The sequence below is a fragment of the Osmia bicornis genome, chromosome 5, assembly GCF_907164935.1.
Source record: "Osmia bicornis bicornis chromosome 5, iOsmBic2.1, whole genome shotgun sequence".
Lineage (NCBI taxonomy): Eukaryota > Metazoa > Arthropoda > Insecta > Hymenoptera > Megachilidae > Osmia > Osmia bicornis.
The window spans coordinates 1,183,499-1,207,779 of NC_060220.1; the positions used below are offsets into that span (position 1 = coordinate 1,183,499).

General features: G+C 41.3%; 2 protein-coding genes across 9 annotated transcripts in view; one reads left to right on the forward strand and one right to left on the reverse strand.

The window, feature by feature from the left end:
* Nucleotides 1–3,090: 3,090 nt before the first annotated feature.
* Nucleotides 3,091–24,281, reverse strand: part of LOC114871152 (rho guanine nucleotide exchange factor 10) — a 29,328-nt gene continuing 8,137 nt past the window's right edge. For 4 of the 6 annotated variants that reach the window (XM_029176690.2, XM_029176691.2, XM_046285892.1 and 1 more), the window contains exons 6-15: nt 7,955–8,165; nt 7,638–7,875; nt 7,377–7,559; nt 6,999–7,295; nt 6,832–6,924; nt 6,531–6,755; nt 6,301–6,462; nt 5,985–6,191; nt 5,601–5,915; nt 3,091–5,525 (exon numbers count right to left, since the gene is read on the reverse strand). In XM_029176690.2, coding sequence (XP_029032523.1) covers nt 3,648–5,525; nt 5,601–5,915; nt 5,985–6,191; nt 6,301–6,462; nt 6,531–6,755; nt 6,832–6,924; nt 6,999–7,295; nt 7,377–7,559; nt 7,638–7,875; nt 7,955–8,165 — 3,809 coding nt within the window. In that variant the 3' untranslated portion in view covers nt 3,091–3,647. Of the gene's footprint in view, nt 5,526–5,600; nt 5,916–5,984; nt 6,192–6,300; nt 6,463–6,530; nt 6,756–6,831; nt 6,925–6,998; nt 7,296–7,376; nt 7,560–7,637; nt 7,876–7,954; nt 8,166–18,396; nt 18,523–24,281 lie in introns of those variants that run through there. The other 2 variants (XM_029176695.2, XM_046285893.1) reach the window with 2 other exon arrangements.
* LOC114871161 lies at nt 20,715–24,142 on the forward strand. 3 transcript variants are annotated; one of them, XM_046285907.1, is made up of 6 exons: nt 20,715–20,840; nt 21,693–21,786; nt 22,642–22,744; nt 22,958–23,065; nt 23,146–23,462; nt 23,529–24,142. In XM_046285907.1, the coding sequence occupies exons 1-6, from the start codon at nt 20,807–20,809 to the stop codon at nt 23,905–23,907; spliced, it is 1,035 nt and encodes a 344-aa protein (XP_046141863.1). In that variant the 5' UTR covers nt 20,715–20,806; the 3' UTR covers nt 23,908–24,142. The 3 variants fall into 3 exon arrangements, with proteins under 3 accessions (XP_046141863.1, XP_029032558.2, XP_046141864.1); XM_046285908.1 differs by lacking the exon at nt 20,715–20,840 and adding an exon at nt 20,995–21,133; XM_029176725.2 differs by lacking the exon at nt 22,958–23,065 and having other exon boundaries at nt 20,721–20,840.

Consider the following 24,281-nt stretch of genomic DNA (forward strand, 5'->3'; position numbering starts at 1 on the left):
ACGGTTTATAATTTTTACCCATTGCCTGTAAGGAGAAGTTTAACTTCCTAACAAGTCGAGTATATTTTATGTTTAAACACAGCACCGAATATTTAAGTGTGCGATGGAATAGAGACAGCTCGGGCAGGTATTATCTATTATGTTATCTGCATTACATACGTGTACGTATATGTATATATATAGGTATTTTATAAATACATGTAATAGAATAATATACTTGCAGTTATTGCAATACTCTAAAGTCTAAAAAAAAAGGAATAAACAGCTCATATATGCATTTTGCATAATGTGGCTGATTGATCATGCTTTATATGAGACAAAAAGGATTTATATTTTAAAGCTAAGAGTTATAGTGTGTTTGATTCTTTACCAAACACTGTCGATTTGCGCCTTTCAATTTTGATATACTTTTAACAAAATGAAGTACCATATAAGACTAAACGTAACCAAGTATTTAAATATGTTTAAAAAAAAGTAACAAATGAACCATTAATATGTTAATTAAGTATATATATATATATATATTATACAGAAAAGTGTACGCATAAATGAAAGATTTCAAGTTGTTGTTAACTGAATACAATTTCTACATCTTCTCTGCTATACTTTATCTCTTAACTATTTTGAAGCAAAACAGAAAGTACTACTACTAATGCAACTAATTTAAAGTTTCAAAATTGTCTAATCAAATCTACTTGAAATTTCAATTTACGACTAAATAGTTTCTAAACTTCCAGTTAAGCTTTAATTTTCTTTTTATGTAAAAAGAAAAAGTAATACTTTATCATACTATATGCTTACACTTCTGTAGTAGAATGTCAATGTAGATAATAGACTATTGCTTAATACTTTACTGGCATTGTCATAAGTAAACAGATGAAATGATTGTAATTAAATGAGTATAGATATAACGTAGTATTAATAGAGCACCATATCAGAGTAAAAAACATTAGTTGTTTGTTACATGTATAAAATCAATTCTCTATCGTGTATAGTGAATGAAAAGTAATGAAATGAAGTATACTATAAGCCTAGTTTAACTTCTGTAACATATTCTTTTTTACGAAATCATATTAATATAAAACTGAAGTTACATGTTTAAGAAAAGAACACGATAGAGAAAACATTTCTTTCCAGACAACTGTTTAAACTATAGCACTTTTTTAATTTGTAAATCGTAATAAGATATCCGTCGAAAATTCTGAATGATTATTTACAAAATGAAAGAGGAATGCATTGTAGCGATGAATTTATGAATTTTAAACCGAAGTAGTGGAACGTAATTTACTGGATAGATAAAACATCTCATATTGTATAGTACACGTATCGTACTTATTCCATGCATATCGTAGCGTGTCACGAAACGTATTGACGTGAAAACAAATAAATAATGTGTAAATTCATTTTCCTTGTCGAGAAATGTTCAAAGCGATATCGGTAGAACTATACGAATGAATTATTTATGCGCCATATTATAAAATGTAAACATATCGTAATATTGTACAAAGAAATAAACTATATATCTGAAAAAAAAAAATGTAATACCGTCTATAACATTTTCTATAAACCTTACATCATTAATAAAAATTATACGTGATCCGAACTGCCCCTGGCACGAGGCAACCGGAGGCATTTTCAGGAGTAATGTTTAACAGAGTAAGAGGGGTTGCAAACCGGAAGGGGAAAGAATCTTGTGTTTCTTTTTTTAAATAATAGTATTCAGCAATATAGCAATACAAATAGTAAAAATGATTAAATCGAAGAGATTTTTCGAAGAAACCTAACGTAACAAAATTTTCGAATTCATATTAACAATGATACAACGATACGGTCTTTTTAAGTAATAAATACATGTGCGCGTATTTTGCGTAATGCGTGCGTGTACGTGTATGTAACACAAGTATTGCTGAACAAATTTCACAGTATGTATCATCCGTATAAATACAAAATAAGATTACATTATATATATTTATATAAACCTAAACAAAAAAAAAAGGTAGTGTACAAAATATAAATCTATCCAGGATTTTAATAGAAAAATTAATTTCCTTTGAAAATATATATGTACACGCAGACTTCCGTTCGTCCATGCCGGTAGCAAAAAAAACAACTTAACAGCACATTTGCGAAAAAACTATGATATACTTTTCTCACTGGGTAACTGATATAAATTTTTTTCTTCCTTTCTAATATTCTTTTTTTTTCCTATCACATTCTTTCCTGCTTTACGGGTTCTTCCATTTGCCGATCCTTTTTCCTCTTTCGAGAAATCTCTATCGCATTTGGCAGTAAAATATATATATATATATATATATATCATAGATGTTTAACGTGCTAACATTTTATAAAGGATATAAAATATTTTACGCACCCTCAGAAAATGCTATTAAATATACTGGACGTACAATCGTCCAGGCTATAGTGTAACAGCAATAAGAGACTTTCCAAAAAAAACGTCAAAATTAAACAATCAAATGTTGTACTACTGATTTCATCGTAAAACTAAACGTGTCCGATAAACTTGTACCGGAGTTCCGAACTGTTTTATTGTTGTTTTTTCTGTAGCATCGATGAATGAAAAAAAAATTAAAAAACAATTTTTAATATTGTCAAAAATTCTTTGTGCCCTAGTTGAGGCACTAATACATCAGAAGAATAAATCACAGGCACTGCTCTGTGCTTTTTTTTTTTATCTCACCCCGTACGGAAAGAGGCTCCTTATAAATTTTCATCAACAAGATTCGAAAATGAAAACGTGAAACTCTTAAAAATTTGATCCTCTTCAAAACAATGCGAAACGTCCTGCGTATAAAGACAACGTTTCATATTCGTATTATCTTACAAATTCATATCTGATCATCGAGTTAAGAAAACTCGGGAACTTGAACCTTAAATCAGTGGTACTCGTTATTATTTTTCTGTACTATCATATTTATTATGATAACTGAAATAATTTTGAATTTCCGTAATGATTATAGATCATTTTTCTAGGATACCACCGTTTTAAGTTTGTAGCTACTAAGAGATAACAATATTTATTAAAATATAGCTCGAAACTTCATTTTCTTTTCAATAACGCGTACACTCGTATATTCCTTAAAACTGATACATTTATTAACCCTTCTGTAAATGTTTATAACCATAAATACGCAGGAGATTCTTAATTTTCCTCCAATTAAATTTTCACAACGAAGAGAAAAAAAAAATACAGTTGAGAGATATAACTGAACAACGTATACGAGCGTACACGATAAACGGGAGTCTAATAACGAAACCTAAGACCTGTAATGAGACTACAAGATGTAAGCGTTGTTATAAAATACAAAAGACTTTTTATTTAGAGAGCTACGTGAAAACTAGATCTTTGCACTGCCGACAGAGTAAGGAGATTCGACTCGGTTAACCTGGTCTCGATATTACGGTTCATCGAACACCTGCCGTGTAACTAACTTAAAACCGCGTTAATCAATTAACAAATATCCTTATTACTTAAACGAATATCAGTTCGACGATAGCTTTTTTTTTTTTTTTGGTCCTATTTACCGATACTACGAGCTTATCATCGTGATCGGTCTGAAAGAAGCATTAAACCTTTCTATCCATACTGACAATAGTAGGCGTAACGATGGGCCTAATCTAACTGAGTATCATAATTTCATCTCCCAAAGCACGATATGAGCATCGTTGCTGTTGGGATCTTTGAAAGTGTAACCCGATTTAGAGGCCTTGTCGGGGACGGACTGCGCGTTCAGTTGTCTCCAATTGATGTAACCACGACCACCCATCAACGTCAGAACAGTTCGTTTAGGTTGCTCAACCTGCTGCAACGTCTTATTGATCTTTTTGCCATTTGGTTTCAGATTATTAGGCGGCGGTATCGCTTCCGGTACCGATTGTACTATACTACTGTTAGGGGTGGTCGTTTCGTATGGGCCATTTCGACTAGCTGTGCTACTGTTCCGAGACAATTTCCCAGTTTTCAGGGAAATATTTTCTTCGGAACCTGACGACGTGTACAGAGAACTGGCGTGAGAATCGACAGACCAATTCGATAAATCCAAGGACCTTGGTCTTGTAATCTTCATCTTCAATCTACGATCTAAGGTACTAACTTTATTTGGTATGGCTGCCAATTCTGGCTCGCTTCTTCTCAACGATTCATAGATCGGATCGATACCGGAGCTGTTCTCGTTCTCGTAATCTTTTACGTACATCAGTTCACCGTATAAACCGTAAACGTCGCAATTCTCCCCGGAGCTCTGTGATCCGGACATCGAGCTCGAGAGAAAACCTCCACCAGAACCGAGACCTCTTGGGAGCGTTTTCGAACCTTTGTATTCGTACTCCTTGCTTCGTTTCCGTCTCAACATAACCGGGCTGCCTGCCAGTTGTTGCTTCAATTTTATAATACTATTTGACATGGAAGAATCCAAGCTCGCTCGATCCCTGGTAGTTCTACTGTTCTCTGTTTCCTTCGACCTCAATTGCACAGTTTCCTCGTCGTTGATCTCTTCCGTAGCGGTTGGACAGTTTATCGTGTTCTTAGGATTTTGAATAGCAAGCAAAAAAGTAATAGGACCGAAATGCGCGTGATAAGAAATATTTACACGGCCGCTGATGATGGGCACTCCTTCTAATCGGGGCAGAGGAATCGTCAAACTTATGCCTACGTTAGTACCAACCCAGAGAAGCCCTTTGCACGCCAACAGTGCTGTCACCGTGACAGTGGTCTGATTGTTATTTAAGTTGTCGCCGCATGAATTCGTAGCGTTATTCGATCTCGTCACTCTCAGTACATTGGACGCTATGTTGATGTCCTGTAAATGTTTAAACGTTTCCGTGTGATACAGGCAGACGGTGCTGGAATTTTTCAGAGCAACCCAAAGCCCAACTCCGGAATGAGCCATCAGTTTCACGCTACCAACATGTTCGTGTTGCACGCTGAAACTCTTTGTAATGTCACCGTTCACCCCATGAAGTACCCAAACTTTCTTACCACAGGCAGCATACACCGATGTATTGATTGGCATCAAACACGAGACCGGTTCGCTGCCCAGGGATATTACGAACGGATCTCTGAGGTTCCAAGTGCCGTCCGCTTGTCTCTTGAACAAAAGAAGCAGACCAATACCCAACGCGACAAAAACATTGTCGCAGTGATGCTTGATCTGTATCACCGGGCCGGATACGGAGTAGTTTCCTAGCTGTTCTTGTTTCTCCGGCTCCGAGGCGGCGTAAATGATTATTTTCCGAGAATCTGTGCCCATCCAGACGAGATCGTTCGCCAACGATAACGGATCAGACGACACACCCTTTATAAATTCTATAGCAGCCACTCTAGTTTCTACTAAATCGAAAGCGGTGACCTGTTTCAGTAAAGTCGTCGATGCTGTTGTTGATTGACCGAATACTGTTATATGACTGGATATACCGTCTCCTGTACATATCCACAAGTAACTTTGACTTCTGCCACGACGCCTGGTGGGTCGAGAATTTTGCGTCGTATAGTAGCAACCGCAACGTACCTAAATAAGGTTTATCTTAAGTACTGATTTTCTGAAATTCAAATTAGCAAAATTATTATATCGAGGGTGGCTTACTTCTGTTTGATGTTGCGAATGATACACTTGTTGCGAGCTAACGAAAAGTGGCATTTTCGTGGATGGTCTTTGTTCTTGTTCAGGTACTTCCCAAGAAGGAGAATTGTTCGGATCTAAGGCTAGTTGGGCTAACCTAAGTTCTGTTATCCAGTCTTTTTTTACTAGAGGATTCTCGGTTTGGAACGTGTACATCTGGCCTTGTTTCGTTACTAACTGTAAGCAACAACTATCTGCCCAAACCATATCCTCGTCTTTTTGTTGGATCGAAAGTTGTATAGACTGTAAGATTTGCTTAGTTTTCTCAAGCGTCATTCCCTTTAAATCGAAATTCATTTGTACAAATACATACAATACCGAATGACTTAATTAAATATTATTCCTTACCTCGTATTTACCCTTTAGTTGTGCAACTAAATCACTTATCCTAGACATCACCTCGTAATCGTGCATTAAATCGTTCATTTCTACACAGAGATTATCCGCACCCGCTTGTCCACCCTCGCCGCTTTTGTCGGACTTCAGGCTGCCACCTTTGTTCAAGCCGGCAGTCAATAAGCGGCTTAGCGTTGGCGAAGTACTTGTATCCTGAATCTGTAACAAAATATATACATGTCTTATCCGCCCTGTATAACACCGTCGCTATTATCGCTATTGTCATAATAACGTTAAGTATGCTAAGTCTCAAACTACAAGTGCATACCTCTATATCTGATACAGGATACGTCCATTTTAGGGTTAATCTTTCGCTTCCACTGAAGTCCTCTGTGGACCGCGGGGTTACGGAAACGCATACTACGAGATCGTTTAACAACAATAACCTTCTTCTCTTGGATTTAGTTATCATGCCATTTTGATTAAACTCCTATAATAATTGATTGTAATGTAAATAATACATGTATTGTATTGTGATATTAAAAGTTATACGCTTACCAGTTGCGTGACGTTATCTTCCCTAATAAGATACCTGGACGAAGACGAGAGAGGACGATGAGATAATTTACCAGACACGTGTCGTAACATTTCTTTAAACGCTTGGAACTGTTCAGCTTCTCGTTTCCTTTCGTTCAACATTTCCGCCAGGCTCTCTAATTGGGTCAACGCTAATTGTAACGACATTCTATCGTGATGTCCTTGGGGCGTATGTTTCAATAAGTCCTAATGAAAGTTTGTATCACTCTGATGCACAATTAGTGGAAATCAAATTAAACGTGCAACTCGTTGATGTACTCACTTGCAAGAACAATATAAATTGTGGAAACCTCTGTACGGGTTTAACCATTAATCCGAAAAATGACAGCCTATCGTGTGCGCTTATTTGTTTAACCTGTAAATATTGTAATAAAGAATAAAAACGATGACTCGAATAATAGCAAAGACAACTGTTGTCCGGTCACGCACCTTGAAAAAATCAGCAAGTGCAGTCTTTCTTTTTGATTCTTGCTTAGCCAAGTCCATAGCTACTGAAAAATTATTTATAAACCCGCTATAAATGTCGAGAACGATAGCTTTACTGAAACTCGCTACAAACACGTCTCCTAACTTTTCATCTTTGTCCCATGAACGAACGCATTCCGCTAACGCGATTCTGAACAACGTATGGCATTGCAGAATCTCAGGCAATCTATGAAACAAAGTCGCTATTTTCGCCTGACTCAATATAGGCGGCGAGGACTCCTCCAAAGGTTTCTTGTAATCCTGAAAACGGTATCCGTTAAAATCTTCGATTCCACGAGATAACTTGCTAAACGGATACATTTATTAGAGATGATACGATACATTAACTAGCCTCTGCAACGTGGACACGTAACTGTTCTCGGAGTGTACTATAGCGGCTACTATGTGTCGACGTTTCAGCTGTTGAGGAGTTAAATTCGGAGGTGTCGGTGGAAGAGCAGGCGGCGTTTGTCTGCGTTGTTGCATACACTGGAACTGCACAATCGCGCTGTTCTCTTCTTCGACCTGATACAAGTATATACAGTTAAATAAACCTATTAACTACCTAAATAACCATCTGAATAAATTCTGGCAAAATCTTGCCTCGCATAGTTGCGGCATTTGAGGGGTTTTAATGGGGCTTGTGAGAGAAACAGTATCAGAGGAATCAACATCGTATTGCTGAGTTGATCCTCTTCGAATGCTAAACCATCTGGATAGTCTTCCATGGTTCCCGGGCGAATCCAATGGGTCAGCATTGTTCACTCGCATATTCTGCGACCTCCACTTGTCGCACAGTGTCCTCGCCTTGTGCAACGTGTTTCTCAATTGGCAATTACTTCTGCGACGAATTAACAATTGTTTAGATTAATTAGACACCGTTACAATATACGAGCAGCCGAGCAGGAAAGGGTGCTTACTTAATACTGATATTACTCTTCTCGCTTTCATCGTCCGAAGAGAGGTCATGATCCGACGCCGAGCACCAAGAGTCCTCGCTTCTAGCCGATTGCGTGGAAGTGTTCGACCTGGTTGCCTCCAACGAAGGATGCTGTCTGTGCGTTTGGCCGACAGTTTCCATTTTAGTCGGTCCTACGTCATCCCATGATCTGCACCTTGAACGTGGTTCATCTGCAACGATAGAACGCGTTGTTAGAACCAGAGGAAGCGTAAAGTTGACTCCCTGCAGGGGTATCAGCGATAGAAAATTCTTGAGAATATTTCAAAATTTATTTTCATCCAAGTTCTGCTTATTAACAGCAGTAAACTATCATAGATTTCGCAAGAGCTAAACAATCTCTTCGGGATCAAGACCACTCATTACCATACGCCTTAAGACTGCTGTATTTTTGTGAAACACGTGACGACAGTCTCTATTTATACAATTATGCGTCAATCGTATATGATTCGATCATTTATTCCACGAAAGTTAATCAAATCGTTACTGAAAAAGGCCATGAGCCTCGGGGACAATTTTCTACTTTCACATTTACAAAAGATAATAAACATTTTATCGATGATAATCGTTGCATAAAAGCTTCTTAAATATTTGCAACTTACTAAACGGAAGAATTCGTATCAATTCCGTTGGGGAAATGTCTACAAATGTGTTTAGATACAACTATGCACACAGATACACGAGTGAGTCACTTCTTGAAATTCGTAACGCTGATCAAACTGCATCGTACATATGCATATCTGACCTTTACTCGGTGTACGCTATGAATTTACTAAAAACATTTTATTTTTTTTTATCGCAAAAAGAAGAATAAGTAAAGGTCATCTCTATTGTTCTCGAGATGATGACCGTGACAACTGTACATACGTTACCACTTCTTTAATAAGTTTCATTCGATTATATACGCAGTCGCTCGTAAATCAATACTGATTTAATGGGAAAGAAGTGGGCTGTATTTGAAATTAGGAGAAATCGTTCGCACAGGTATGAGAAATAATCGAGATATTGCTTTCTAATTATCTATTTAATTAGAGCCTCGATTCTCTCGTCGATTCGAACTCTGGTTCCGGAAGGCGCCATCTTGGATCCAGGAACTTACCGCCTAAGCAGCGAAAGGTGCAGTGACCAAAGGATGATTTCACATTCGAATATCTTAGAATTGTTTTGCCTCCGACAGCAATAAAGAGACATAAAGAAAATTTTGGAATTTCATCTTCCTTACTCATCGCATCGTTTTCAGCAGGAAAATCTGAAAATATACGCGCGAGTGACGCTCGCTCGTTTATTCTGAATATCGTTTATGAGCTTTGTGTGGTCTACGTCAGTTCGCCTGTCGCTCTCGGCAATCGTTCGAGTTAAACACTTGACTCGTTCCCACGTTTCGGAGATAGACACAGACAATGGTCAATGTTTACCTACTCTCTTACACAGTCAATCATACAGGATTCTATTCGCACACGTTTCATCTCGGTAACGTACAAGATGTACAAAAATATTGTTACAAAGTTCAGCTTAGCAAATGTCTACTAAATTATTGATTACCGACAGTCGGCAAGTGGATGACATATTCTATGTTATTTAATAAATAAGCGAAATACGTTTATTAAAAACGTTGGAATATTAAAAGAAATGGATGATTGAGTTTATGTTCGCTATCACGTGCCATTTATAAATGTGGGAAAGTACGAACGAAATGCAGTCGCGTTAACCAGATAGTCACCCTGATGTTAACACCGAGGTAACTTGAGTGCGGCACGCACACCGGAAGATCCAATAAAACCAACGACGCGTGAACCTACCACTTCCGCACGGGGGACTGTCAGCATCCACGGTATCGTTAATTGCGAGAGAAAGGATCCTAACTTCAAGTTCAAAGGATGCAAGTCTTTCGTTTAAGAATTTATGTCCGACAGCGTATTATACTCTTTCTACAGTTAATTACACGTTGTTTGGTAATATTTCTACTGGAAAGATATAGGTTACGTGTCACCTGCGATCAACGTAAAGCTCATTACAGTTGCACGGTCGATACACGTTGTCGTCGTGTTGCCTTTTTACCGATAATCCTGGAACCTTGGATCTGTATCTTAATGGAATTAGTCACTGAACATATTCATCAGGTTGTGTTGGATGCATTATATAATTCTGAACGCATAATCCAGCCGAGCATGTGTATTGCTACATCAATGTTTGAAATTTTCAGTCCGGCATGAATATTGCAACACGTCAAGCTCGATTTCTCAACGACCGGCTGTGCTCTTTACTAGGTTGAATTTGATTAAGAGCAAATTCAAGGAAAAATGCGCAGTGTCACGTTCAAGGCTATCCTAGATCTTTCAATATTTCTGAATTTTATACTCTTGATAGAGTATAATATAAAGAAAGGCAAATTCTGCAGGGGAGGACCAGCCGCCATTTTGGTACCCCAGGCTCATCTCAACCCTAACCCAATTTTACCAATGTCCTCGAACTAATCAAATTTATGATAATAATGAAGCCCATTAAGCAGATTATAAGATTTAAACAAAAATATTCTTTTAATATCGTGCCATTGTAGATGTCATGCATACAAATTACGTTTCTTAAGCAACAATGTGATCTGAAGATTTATGAACGATTATGATTATGAGACATTATTATGCGACAGCATTAAATCATTTGTTTCATAAATGGTAAAGACCGAATAGGTAAAAGGAATATTCTAATTCTTGAATAGCATTAAATTTACTTGCAAGTAAAAATCCCTATCAAAAGAGGGGAAGACAATTTATCAATATTGCTGTATATGCAGCTGCAATATCGATATATTTTTCATTTTATCGTTGCAATAAAGAAGTCGAAGTTTCAAAAACAAGCGATAAAACAATGACTTCATTGATGGACGTTCGAACGATACACCTAGCCGGTTGACGGAGATTTAAATCGAGTACATTTACAAAGGGAAAACAAATTTAAGAGAAGAACATCGCCAACGTAGAAAGATTTTATAGCTCCAGCTTGTGCAATGGGAAAAAAGGCTAAAGGTTCAAGGATGAAAAACATAGATCTTCGCGCCGTATCCTTTCTTCTTGCAAACCGGAAATCACCACGAACGACACATAACGCATTCAAAATGTTCACTCGACGCGTCAGTTCGGCCTCGAGACTGACGTTACACTCGTTTCTACAATCGAGGTATTTTATACGAGCGGAAAAATAAAAGAAGAGCAATAAACCGAGATTTTAGTAAACCTCGCGCTGAAATACGAATCTCCGATAGCTTTCAAATTTGCCGAACCAAAGGTTTGTAATTCTTTTTAACTTTGTTATTTCTCATTTCCAGTTTTCCTTGAAGTCTCCTTGGATGCTACACTTTCTCGAGATTCAAACGACTGGGTGATAACTCAAGTCCAGAGACTTTCAGAGGCCACGATAAGATCAGCAAGAAAACGTAAATTCTCCATCGGTTTATCACGGAGTGTCCTTGTAAATGTATGTTACAGTAAAAGCGTAAAGTCTAATAAATATATTGAGATGGATAGCGCGGACCTCCCCTCCGTTTCCATTTAACAAAGAATCCTCGGTTGCCCGAGACTGTACGTTTTACTAGTCAATGTACGCGCTTACTACTTTGATTTACTGTAACAGTAACGCTTATCAATCTTCAGTGAACCGAGTGAAACAATGCATCGATGCTCTTTGAACGGTGCTTCGAAGAATGAAAAACGACGACTCGGCAGATCGGACCTTACAGGATAAATCATCGTCCACTACGCACCATTGGCAGCAGACTTGGGTCATTACTGTCTTCGGAGATAAACACGACCGGTCGAGACACCCCTATTGCTTCGTAGGTTTACTCGCACGCAGGAAGTCGATTATCGCGCCACCGTACATCGTATACACAGCGATCAAGAAAATCATGTTCAATAACGAGGAGGTACATGATCGCCAATTTAAGGACCGTTTAAAATCTAGTTAATTTTATGCTACCTGATATTACCGCCATTTCATTGGATAAATTTTATACCTCGCTATTAAATATATCATTCGAAATAATTAACTTTACTCTTCTTAATTCCTATCGTTAACTTAAAACACAACCGAGTTACCTCCAGTTGCTATACAGGTATTTTATTTTTTATTATCATTAAAATCTCTGGGGAAATATTTGAGGTTTTCCATTCTATATTTTATTTCGAAATCGACTTCTGCTATTTGCATTTAAAGTACACGTACGCGAGTTAAGGATGACTCGTTTTCTCGATTCAACGAACACTGAAATTATTTTTTCAACGCGTGTCGCAACACGGACTTTCACGAACGAAAATGTTTGAAAACTTATCGTCCTCCGCCCACGCGGCTTGGCCACGCACGAGTGAACCGAGTACAAACGTGTCGACTATCTAGCGCGTGCATGCACAACAGACGAGCACGTGTTCTTTTACAAGGAAAAATATTTTCCAGCATTTCTTTTTTCTTCTTTTCGAAAACAATTTCCGAGATTCCTACAACGCACGCGTTTCGAATAGATTTACCCTCGGTTTATTCGCACAACAAAGAGGACCCCGGAGCAAAGAATTCCTTTGGGAGCAACACGCATTTTTAACTCCTCAGGCTTTAGTATTTAAAATATTTTTAAAATTTATTAATTTAAATTCGTTTGTAAAAAGAATACAATTCCGTGCACGCGAATGTACACGTGACACAGTTCGCCTCCACCCCATCGATTTCATCCCCCTCGAGAGCTGACAAGTTTTGTTTGCAACTGACGTCCAATAAATATAACTGTTCGATATTAATATGACATAACGAATGGAACTCTGTTCCCATTTCACGAACAGATCCACGGGAAATGAAGTCCAATTGTGTCCGCAATTCCGAGTCGTTGCAAGCTTGTAAAGCACAACGAGAGAACTTGATTCTTAACGGAATATTAATATCTAAAGCAACGTTATACTATTTATGCAAATTAAGTAGAGTACTTATGACTCTACTCTATCTGACGTACGGCCATTTCCATTGCGGCAATCGTTAATAAACTGGACAGTTTGCCTACCGCGAATCAGTAACCCGAACTAATTGAAAATGCAGCCTCAAGAAATGTCCTTCATTCGCGGATGCATCTCCGAATAACGTAATCCATAAGTTCGCACAGTCGCTGTCTAGTTAGAATTACTCATACTGACCGGAAAATCACAGCAAGGACTCGGGAAGCGATGGGACCATCTCGTCCTTTAATCCAGTCTATCCTCGGCATCGAAGCACCACTTAAAAAATAACATCTCGCGCAAAATCTTTATCGACGCACTCGAGGGACCTCCCTCTGTGTTCGCTCTTTTTCTCCGAATGTAAACACGACCGATAAGAGGAACGCGACCGTCGAGCCTCGACACACGATCGACACTATTCCTTGGGCGAGCCGAGTCGCGTCTCCGATTCTCCGTAGCGGTCGCTTCGACCCACGCGTTCTTACTGGCGTAACAGAGACAGCCAGAGGCAGAATGGCTTATGCTTGTGTCTCTCCCGATGCACGCGATAGCGCGGGCGCATGCGTTTCACGGATGTCATCTGCGCGTTAAGTGCAGCCAACTACGTTCCGTCGGTGCATGTAGGTACAATACCTTCGATTGCTTCCACGCTTGCGAATGAATCTTTACAACGATCCACGCTCCTCTCGCGTGGGAGAGCAAGGGTGCACTCTCCTATTGTTTCAATGAATCGAGCAAGGTACCCCTTTTTATGTAACTGCCGCGGTTGACAAAAGGATTAGTTATAAAAAGAAGTGATACACGATGCGATATATCGGCCAGTTACGCGGCGACTACGGTGATTCACCGGTAACCCACGACTACTCGAACCGTGTATCGAACCGACTAGATATAATCAAAATAATCCCAAGTAATTATAAAAGCATGGAACTCTTAGGCGATTCGACACGGAAGGTGCGGGTGTCACGGCAAGTGCATCGCTCAAGCGACTTATTACGATTCGTAACAGCCACTTAACTCGTTTCGCGGACAATTTTCCCTGGGGAAGCACGGATCACGATTTATAAAATATCGCATGAAATTCGCGTGTTGCGAAAGCGCGGTTATCGATACCCTGGCCCCTCGTTTATCTTCGCGTGTGTACACAAAGGGACACGTATTCGTAGTAGATTCGTATCGTAACTTACACCAGTTACTTGTTAATGGAGCACCGGGGCAATATGGTCCCAGGCCAGGTTTTATCGCTTGTGCTTCCAGTCTGTTTATTAATTCTACGCGCGCATACGCTCTACAGGGTGTACTGAAACGAAATGCACGCTCAGAAGCATCGGTAAAGTTTGCTAGTTTCGTTACAGAACACCCTGTGTATTTACACAATGGGAGAGCTTTGCAATTGTTGCTTTACTCGCGCGCGAAGGTCCTATATTCGGAGTACATTTAATTTTCCGCTAGAATGACTGAAAGAAAAATAGAACATTGTTCTTGTTTGATTAAAACTTTTCCAATTCGCGTTTATCTCGCTCGCTGTACTCCACAATTTATAGAGTGAATCTGCTGACGTATACGTGTTGCTATTCGAAGTACATACAAGGGAGGGAGGAGGTGGCTCTATTTCAAACGTTATTACGCATTCGCGAGTGGAAATGCATTTTCCACGTACGGTGCGAAGAGGCCTTAAGGGCGTCCTTTGAAATTTCTGTTTTAATACCGAGAACAACGGGGTACCTACGACAGGTGCAACGGGTCGAGCTCTTTCGGTTTTAGTCCTCGGTAAACAAGTCTAAAACAAACAGGAAATAAGCGAGCAGCTGCGACGATAACTTGTGAATTCGCCATTGTACAATTATCTCTTTACGATATACCATGGAAAATATAAAAATTCTAAAAATTTTAAGAAACACCCTGTACAGAGAACATATGCTTATGCAGTATACATCGGATACTGCAGCTCGAATGCATCGGTATGCACGAAATCCGCGGCACAATTCAAGTCAGTGGAAACAGTTAAGCACGCCTGTTGTATCGGAGACACCTACATGAATGCAGTTCGCCTACGAGCGGTGTATACATATTGTTTCCTTCGTTCGAAAATAGAAGCTGGTACGCATCCTCCTTTGATTGTGTTCCTTTCAATGCAACCCGCTGTTTGCTTGGTACAGGTTACATAGAAACCGGCACATCGGGCGGATAAAGCTGAGCGTGCAGGTGCAGCGCGGCAATGCACAACAAACTGCAGGTACACCAGGCGTTTTCTCACACAAAGGAGCGCGGTAGCTGCAATACCCGAGATGCATCCCACACGACGCGCTCAACTTTCTCGCTTACAGAGATATTGAACGATATGAAGAATTCCATTCATACATTTACTAATCCAGCTTCTTAAAAAAAAAAAGAAAAAAAAAAAAAACAATTAAGATAGTAATGGGTTTAAGTAACGCAAGAATCATTATCAATCGCGAGGACAATTGAATTAAACAGAGGATATACTATTCTTGCTTTCCGGAAGTCTCTTGTAAAACGTATTGCGTCACAGGTGTGTACACATACGTCATATTGTGCTATACCAATACGACTCAATTAACCACCACTACTATCACGCGTATCGTTTATCTTCGTTAAACGTTCTGTATTTCCGTCGCAATGTTTTAGTCGTTATTCTTGCAAGCCTTGCGTGGGTCACGCAGGTGATTTAGCGTGGGTCACACCGATTCATTAATGCTCCACTCTCGCGTTGTAGCGAAAACATAACCTCGATAATGGAATGGAGAGTCGAGCATAAGTGGATCGGATCTAACCGAACCTAAAGAAGCTTGATCGGTGGATCGTATATGCGTTAATTAGTTAAAAACACTTGTAACAGAAAGTGTGGGCCTACATAATATAAGTCTGGCAACAGCGCGCCACTTGAATGCTCATTGTAAGCACGTAGACCTGGCTTGTGTGTGCCCGAGTCGTGTGAGCGGCTCACGGAGAGGCCAGCTTTTTACAGTGACACACGTGCTCCCCACTAACTTTATTTCTGACGACAGAGTTCACGATTCGAGGAGTCATCGGCACGAGAATACTTCCTTTTTCGCTAGCGGGGAGCCGAATTTACTGCGACTACGCACCCGGTTATCCCTGTCCCCTTACGCGTTCGCATTTAAACAGACGCATAACTGAGATTAGCGGCAACCGCGTCTTCTCACCCGTACCACCCTACCAATTCGATTTTCGATCGATACCAATGTAGTTCAAACGAGTCTTTTGTCATGGATGAATCTTGAATGAGGAGCTGTTATATAACGAAGAGACCAATGACCTCGACCGTTATGAACAATGACTGGAAAATGATTAGAAACCTTGTTGTTTAACCCCTCCTTCGGAGGTTAACCTTCGGTCGATAGGGTGGGGTCGAACGGAAACGCGGGAAAAATATTACCAATCAACGATTTCGATTCGACGCTTATTTCGAACGAAATCGAATTGTTAACTTGCTTTGAATAAATACACACCACTCTAAAGGCATTGAACTCTACTCGTGGTGTGTACCTACTACCTGTGGGAGAGAGGAAAAGTAAAGGCGAAACAGGTTTTAGGAAAAGCGAAGTAATTCGCGTCCTACTAAATAATACAGGTTAATATCGAATTACGCGTATATGCCGTGCCATTATCGTTACGAATTGCCTTTTGCGGTTGCAGACACGCGATGCTCGTCACGGTCAGTGTCCCATTTTGCTCTCGCTTCATATTTTTTTATCTTCCACCTATCGTACGGCTTTGCACTGATTTTCTTACTGTTAATACCTCCTCCTCACTCGACGTTACTATGCACGCTTTCATGGATTATGTATCTCGTTAAATATTGAAACGATGACGAGGCACGAACAGTCTAGATACGTTTATCTGTTCGCGCGAAAAAAGCTTTGCTTGCGTAAGAAACCTCGTTTTCGACTGGCGAAGACAGAACGTTAACGTTAACGAATAACCGACGAAAAGACGCGTCGAGTAAAACGCATAATTAGGTACCAAATAAGTACGCTCGAATCGCGCGACCAAAACTTATCGATATAGTTACCCCTAGACCGCGTGGTCACGTGACCCGACGAAACGCCTAATTCCCCTAGCATAGATCCGAACGGTGTTTTATCGACGTCTATGAATATTCAATCGAACGTGTTAGACGTACAATTATTCGTGTCTGTTTCGAAAGATACAAATTAGTATCTATTTGTTCCCTTTCACTATCTCAACCGGTTCATCTACGTATACAATGAAATACGACGGTACATTTATTTATTTTTCATAACGAGCGAAATACCGACGGCCGGTATGACATTTCAATCTGTACTTTTATAAGAGAAAGCACGCCCACGCGTGAATAACAGGTCCTACAGATCTAGGAGACACTCGATACCGTACGGTGCGGTTTAGAAGTCCATACATCACTCGGCATAAATTACCATATTAACTAACCGTATTAACTAACCGAGGTAAATGGGGTTGCTTAAGCGTCCCAATCTCGGATTACGATAAATTATAATTTTAAATCGATATATCACAGGTGTCGCGTGTACTGCGCCCGATCTACTCGATTACTAATATAAACGCGCCCCATGATTCTGGGATAAAACATACGGTTAATATTTTCATATAACATCCACGTTACTTGTTTACAACTCACAACGCCCGCGATTGACGCGAATCCGACCAGAAGGAAATAAAATTGCAAAATCCATACCCCGTAAAAACTGAATCATAAATGTACGTAGAAAAGGAATGTTGAAAGTGTCAACGATAGTTTATCAAAGATAAATTAAAATCCTTCGATTTGAACGCCTGAAAATCGTGGCTGAAGGGTTATTTATAGATCACTGGTAACATTATCGACCGCCTTTATCGACACGTTACCACGAAACTTACGCGCTATAAAACGGATAAAAAATATGATTACGTCATTGGGAGTTCGTAAAGAAAATTGAACGCGTTGATTGGCATGTGGCTCACCGGTGATCGGCGTCACGAATATTTTTCAATGTTAATTAAATCGATCGAATTGTTCGCGATAGGATCGAACGGTAAACGAGATATGGACGATGCATCAAGAACGCGGAACGGCCACTGTCCTGAAGCTGACGCTGCACGATACGGACGTTTCATCGTTTCCATGCAACCGTGCCGATGCCAATTACCGGAACAATGATCGACCCGTGTCGCAATAGAATCGAGTTCGTTTCATAATTTCAACTCTACTCCCTGGCAACGCACCATTTTGGGGTTAGGTTATCTCGAGGATGGACCACAGAGAATTTCAAATTCATTGAGAAAAATCTGAATACGTCATTGACAGCAGGGTGAACGTTCTCCGCGTTTCTAGTCGAACGCCGTCACCACGCGCGATAGTAAGATCGATCAACGCGAAGGCATTTGACAAACTAAACTAAACGAAACTTACACTTGATCAAGATGACACCGTTATGCAGTTCCTCCATCTCGCGGAGGCGAGCGATCACCGTCGCGTATCGTCCTCCAGGTTAAATCACTTGTTCGTTATCGAGCACCGGCTGGCCTGGCTCTTTCTTTCGTCTCCGCAACGTGTTTGCGATTCGAGTTCGGAGACCACGAACATTCACGCGCGCGCACGCTCGCGTTCCCAAGAGTCGCGTTCGCGGAACGACACTCTCGGCGTGGAAACACCGACGACAACGACGGTCGGGTTAAAAAAAAAAAAAATATCACGGCACACACGTGGTCACGCGGCCGGCCGCGGGCATAATTAATATCGCGGCGGCATGCACCGATAAGAATGCGTCGTGTTCGACAAAGAAACAACACCACCAAAACCGAGTAAACATGGCCGTGCGCGCGCGCCTCTCTAGTTCTCCGTGGCCAGCGGAGCCGTCACGCACTGAGGGAGGTTGCATGGAAACGAAGGGCACGGAAAGGAGAGACAGAGAGAGAGAGGGCGAGAAAGCGAGACGAACTCGAGGCTGCGCCGTTTCAACGAAAGAGGAACAGAGACGCACGGTTCGGAGAGAATGGAACAGAGGGTGCTGCAAGCTGCGAACGAGAGAGAAAGTTTGAAAGAGAGTGAAAAGATAGATGGCCTGTGTGCGCGGAAAGGAAGCGGGTAAGAAAGAGAGGGAGATATCAACCAGCCGGTTATACAGAAGAACGAAGACAAAAAAAGACGACCAGACAGAGACGTAGAATGAAAGAGTTGGCCCATTCTGTACGCCAAAGCGGAAGAAGGGAGAAAGAGAGAGTACGATCGACATAGAGAAAGGGAAACAGAGATAGGTTTATCGTTTTATGGTGTAGTTCGTTAAACGGCCGCTGAGCGACGCCACCTCGAACGCTTGCCTCTCCCCGAGTTCCAGGACGACCCTGATCTGCACCGATCCTCTGACCTGGGGCATTGTTGAGCGGTCAAAGCGTGCAGCAGCTGGACTTTGAGGGTCCTCTTTGAAAATGTATGCCCAGTTTTCTGCGCTAAATGGATGGAAAATTCTAGGAAAACTTTAAACCGTGAGAACAGATGCCTCTGCGTTTGCGAGGATACAAGATGATGCGAAAAATATTTAATTTTCTGTTACTTGAAAGATGGTCTCTAATTGCTAATTACGGTATCAAGTGCATACCATAGTTATTGTACCAATATATCATAGCATGTACGCGTATTGACATTATCAGATTTATCGACATAACTTTAAATATTTTCGCAAGACTAAACACGTCAATCTCCTATCTAAAAGTTAGTGCTCGTTCAACTGCTGATTGGCTTAGTTTTAGAATTGGAAATAACGATATTCATCAAATATAAAAAACCACGATGTAAGCAATATGTTGACACACAAATAGTGCTTACATAGATGAAATATGACACGATTCGGAAGTCCACGCGTCTACTGCGTGAGCGACCATTTGCCATGAAATGCGGGCTTGGAGAATGCAACACGAGTGCTCCATAAAATAAAACTATTTCTTGAAAAAGATAGTATCGCGTCGTTAAAACGTACCACTAGAAAATAAAACTTTGGACACCGTCATTCGCGTACTGCATTATGAAACGATTGCGGTGAAATCAAACTTTCTGCCAAGATCAAAATATTTCGCATGAATGGCGTTGCCAACAGGGCAGATGGCCAACGCTAGACGTTAATTGTATTTTATGGAAATGTTCTCTAGATCAATTTTAATAATGGTTTGTGATAGATCATATTGTACACCTAAGAGCAGCGAAAGCTTCTCTCGATTATGGGGGAGGTAGAATTCTCCCACCATTTGCTTTCATTTCCCCTACACTGCCCCTTAACTAAGAGCAACCCGAATTGCACGAAAGTTACCTCGGTTGCTAGATGCTGCTTTCGCATCAATCCCTGGCAGATGGCAATTTATACTTTTGTAAACGCTTTTCTTACTTTCTTTCCTTGGTGAATGACTCTGGTACAATAATCGAGCTCATTAAAAACGCTATCTGGTCGATAAGACAGTGAATCGCGAAAGATCTACAGCACGGTTAACCGGACAAGAGGAAAAAGAGCTGTTGTGGAGCGCTAATGGGAGATGGCGACGCGGTTTGTTTTCCTTTCTTAGTTGGCACACAGCCAGAGAACTGCCGGTTATACGCGTTATTCACGGACAAACGCGCGTATATACCGTCCAAGTATCGTGTGCCCCACCAAATCTATGTTTGCAGCTTCCACCACGGCGGTAGTAGTTTATGCTCCTCGTACTCCCCTCTCGATCCGCGGGTGAAGACTGAAACCAGGTCTAGATTTTAGTACGCATCAGAATCGCGACTATGAAAAGTTTTCACACCGCGGTACTCGTCCACGTTACGCCCGTATCGAACGATCCTCCTCATGACGCAGTCTGCACAGTACACGAAATTTCGATGTGAGTTTTGACGTGAACACGTCCCCCTCCCCACGTGTACAATTCTTTTCGTCGTGCTTCATTGGCGTACCGTTTCATTGGCGCATCGGTCACACACTGTACAAGTGTTTTAACGCGAGAAACAGAAACCACGTTTCGCAGGATCAAGGTGTTTCTTGTCTTATTTTAATCGGCCCGCGTACGCACGTTCCGCGTCAGTCACAGTGATCCATTTAACTACGTAGATCTATCCGCAAGTACGAGTTAACGTTCCTCTTGCGTCATCGTCTCTACGATGCTCCCTTTGTGTGCCGGTTTGTGAACTTTTATATGAAATATAACAATCATCGAACCGTTACGATCATCCAAATTCTATTTCCAATACGATTGTTACTGGCTCTTCAAGGACTACTCTTAAGATCGTCGGGTTACCTTTCAACCCTGTCGTCTTGACACTTTTTCCCAACAAGTAGCGCAAGAATCCAATTACCCACGTCGCGTGGTTTCATTTGCTCGCGTAACCGAATCATTAGTCCCGTTTTTACGATCGCCAGCCTCTCCATCTCGATGCACACGAGCGACTCGAAGAAACGCGTCGAAGGAATGCACGTGAGTTGCGCATGCGCCTCGCACCATCCACGTGTTCACGGGCTGTATTAAATCTCGCGCACGTTCGAATTATTATTCCTCCCGCTATCAATTTTTCTCCTTTTTTTTTCACGCGACCCTGGCGACCGGTCTGCCAACCCAACGACATTCCTTCGACGATATAATAAGCGTCTAATAGGAATCCTTGCTACCGATAAGCGATAATAATCGCGAGTCACGCAAGGTAGTCACGGGACTTTCCCCCTTTTGTGGATCTGCCTACAGGGACCGAGAATCTCACCTGCCGATTCATTCAGCTCCGAAAGGAAAATGGAAAACTCTTCACTGGTCGCAAATACTCGGCCCAGGCGGGATGGGAGTAAGTAACGCACGGTTTAATTCTTTGATCACTATGTACCCTCGCGATCGGTTCACGCGAGAGGAGTAACGAAACGCATTCTCTGCCAGCGTATACAAAAACACTGACAAAAGAAGCCTCGCGAGCTCGTATCGTTTATCAACCACGGCGTTCTTATAATTCTCGACCTCGAACACGAGGAGAAAAGATACGCGGCTCTGTATACCATCCCATTCCGTCACGTTTCGAATCCTTATTGGAATTTCAAAGTAATGGAAGTTTTAACGCTCGCCTGTGGGAATTGCGGCATTGCATGAAACCGAAACGGAAATTATGCCAAAGGATCAGTCGGTGACTAAAATAACCGAGAACATTTGAATATTGGGACACGAATTACTATTATTAAAGAGCGTGACGAAAATCGAGAGGAAAGTAATAAATATAGAAATATTAAAGATCTCCCCCAAACGCAACGTCGTACTGGGACTGAAATTTTTATCTTAATTTTAATTATTTACCGCCCCTGCTCGAGCATGACACGGACGACGAGTAACGGAAACAGAAACGTCCTGTGATACATATTGCGATTCAGCTTCGCGAAGCCTCGTGCCTATTCCTCTTATCGAGCATTCGTCTTTAACTGTTTCCTTGTCGGTCGCGATACGCCGCGCGTACGATAAGAGCAAAACAATAGGCCGATTTTATTCCCTATCGCGAATAGTGTCCTCCTCTGTTCGTTTCTCGGAATGCCAACCGTTGAGAGGCGAAAATATACGCTCGGTCGGGTGCAACGGAACGAGCGGCTGAACGTGGCTCATTGTCGTGTCCCCGATACTCGATTCCAGTATAATTTCCTCTCCCTATTTCGTTTTCCAGATACATACTGCAACAGATGCGACAAGAATTTCCCAGCGTGATGGCTAACGTGCACTACAGGGTGCTGAAGAAGAAATGGTCGAACCTGTTGCAGCAATACAAAGTGAGACGATGCAGACGCACGGTCTTTTATAAGCCCGACGATTAACCAGCGCGATCGTTCGTTTATCCGTTTATGCGTGCCGCGTTAAAATAATAAACGCGTATTCTCATCTTGGCTAGATAAGTTGCGAGTAGGAAACATGTAAAAGATTGCGAATTCGTGTTCTTCCTCGGAGAAGATCTTTCATTTTTTAATTTTTTTTATTTCATCGAGCATGTTGGAAAATTCTCGCGGGGTTGGATAACCATAAAGGGTTTACGAGAGGATAAAAAAAAAAATATTGGAAACCCGAAGGATAGGATGCTTGCCGGGAGGCAATTGGTAAGGGATAGAGAGGCTTACGTGCGCGAGCCGCTCAGCTCGTTCTGTTACTATGCATCTGCCACAGCGATCTGTTGAAGGAACTGAGGAATCCGGTACACGGAGACAGAAACAAGGCGGACGACGTATCGTGGCCCTTTTACAGCGCGATCGACCAGGTCCTCGGACACGATCGAGCAACATCGCCGATCAACGACGAGTACATCGATCCGCACGAATTCCTCTGCGTCTCCGTGACACCGGAAGAGCCCACCTCCTCCGTCGACACGCTTCCTGCGGGATCGAATCCGGAAATCGTACGTCGAGCCGGTGATTCATCGGCCGAGCCAAGGTTGCAAACATTCGGCGACGATTGTTCCATTGAAATCAAGAGGATACCTGCTAACGAACCGACCAGGTAAGGGTATATTTATCTTTGTGAGTTTAGAGAAGAAACCATCTACCTCCGTTTCTTGCTTTTCAGACAAACGGGAAAATATTACGGGAGGAGGAAACGGGACTCGAAAAACTCGATGCCCCGTCTACCACGCGCCACGGTGCTCACGATCAAGAAAGTAACGTCCGAGGCTGACTGCTCCTCTAAGGACTCGTCCAGGGTACGAGGAAACGACTTGGTCGATTCGATAGGAGACAAAGAACGAGCGGTTACGGCGCGTAACGAGGATGAGGAAAGGCCTAGAAAGTCGAGGAGAAGCCGAATACCGTATCGCGAGGATCACGAGTCACGGACCGATCGTCGTATCGAGCAGATCTTCGAATACATCAAAAGAAGGGACGAGGAGAATAGATCCATCATGATCCGGGTGATGCACGCCGTGGAGACCATCGCCAACAAGCTGTGACATCCTTCTATCCGCGGACCGGTGAAAGGGATTGCGTTCGAACGCTTTCTAACAACTACCATTGATTAAAGTCGATGCAAGTGTACATGTTAAAACACTTTCTAAGGTTATACCGTATTGTTTTGGTACGTTCTATTCAATTGTTATTTTATATTTCTACGGGAAGTCACCGGAGAACTTGAAAATTATCATATCATTCTTTGTACGAAATAAATCAATTATTATTGTTGGAAAATATGGTGTTTGATTTGAAATAGCAATGGTACCTTTGTCAGGATCAGAGTTCGTTGACTTTACCTTGAAATTTCGAGAAAACTCGTAACATCCGGTGGTCATCACAAAGCTGGTATTGTTTAAAGAGCTAGAGTATTAAA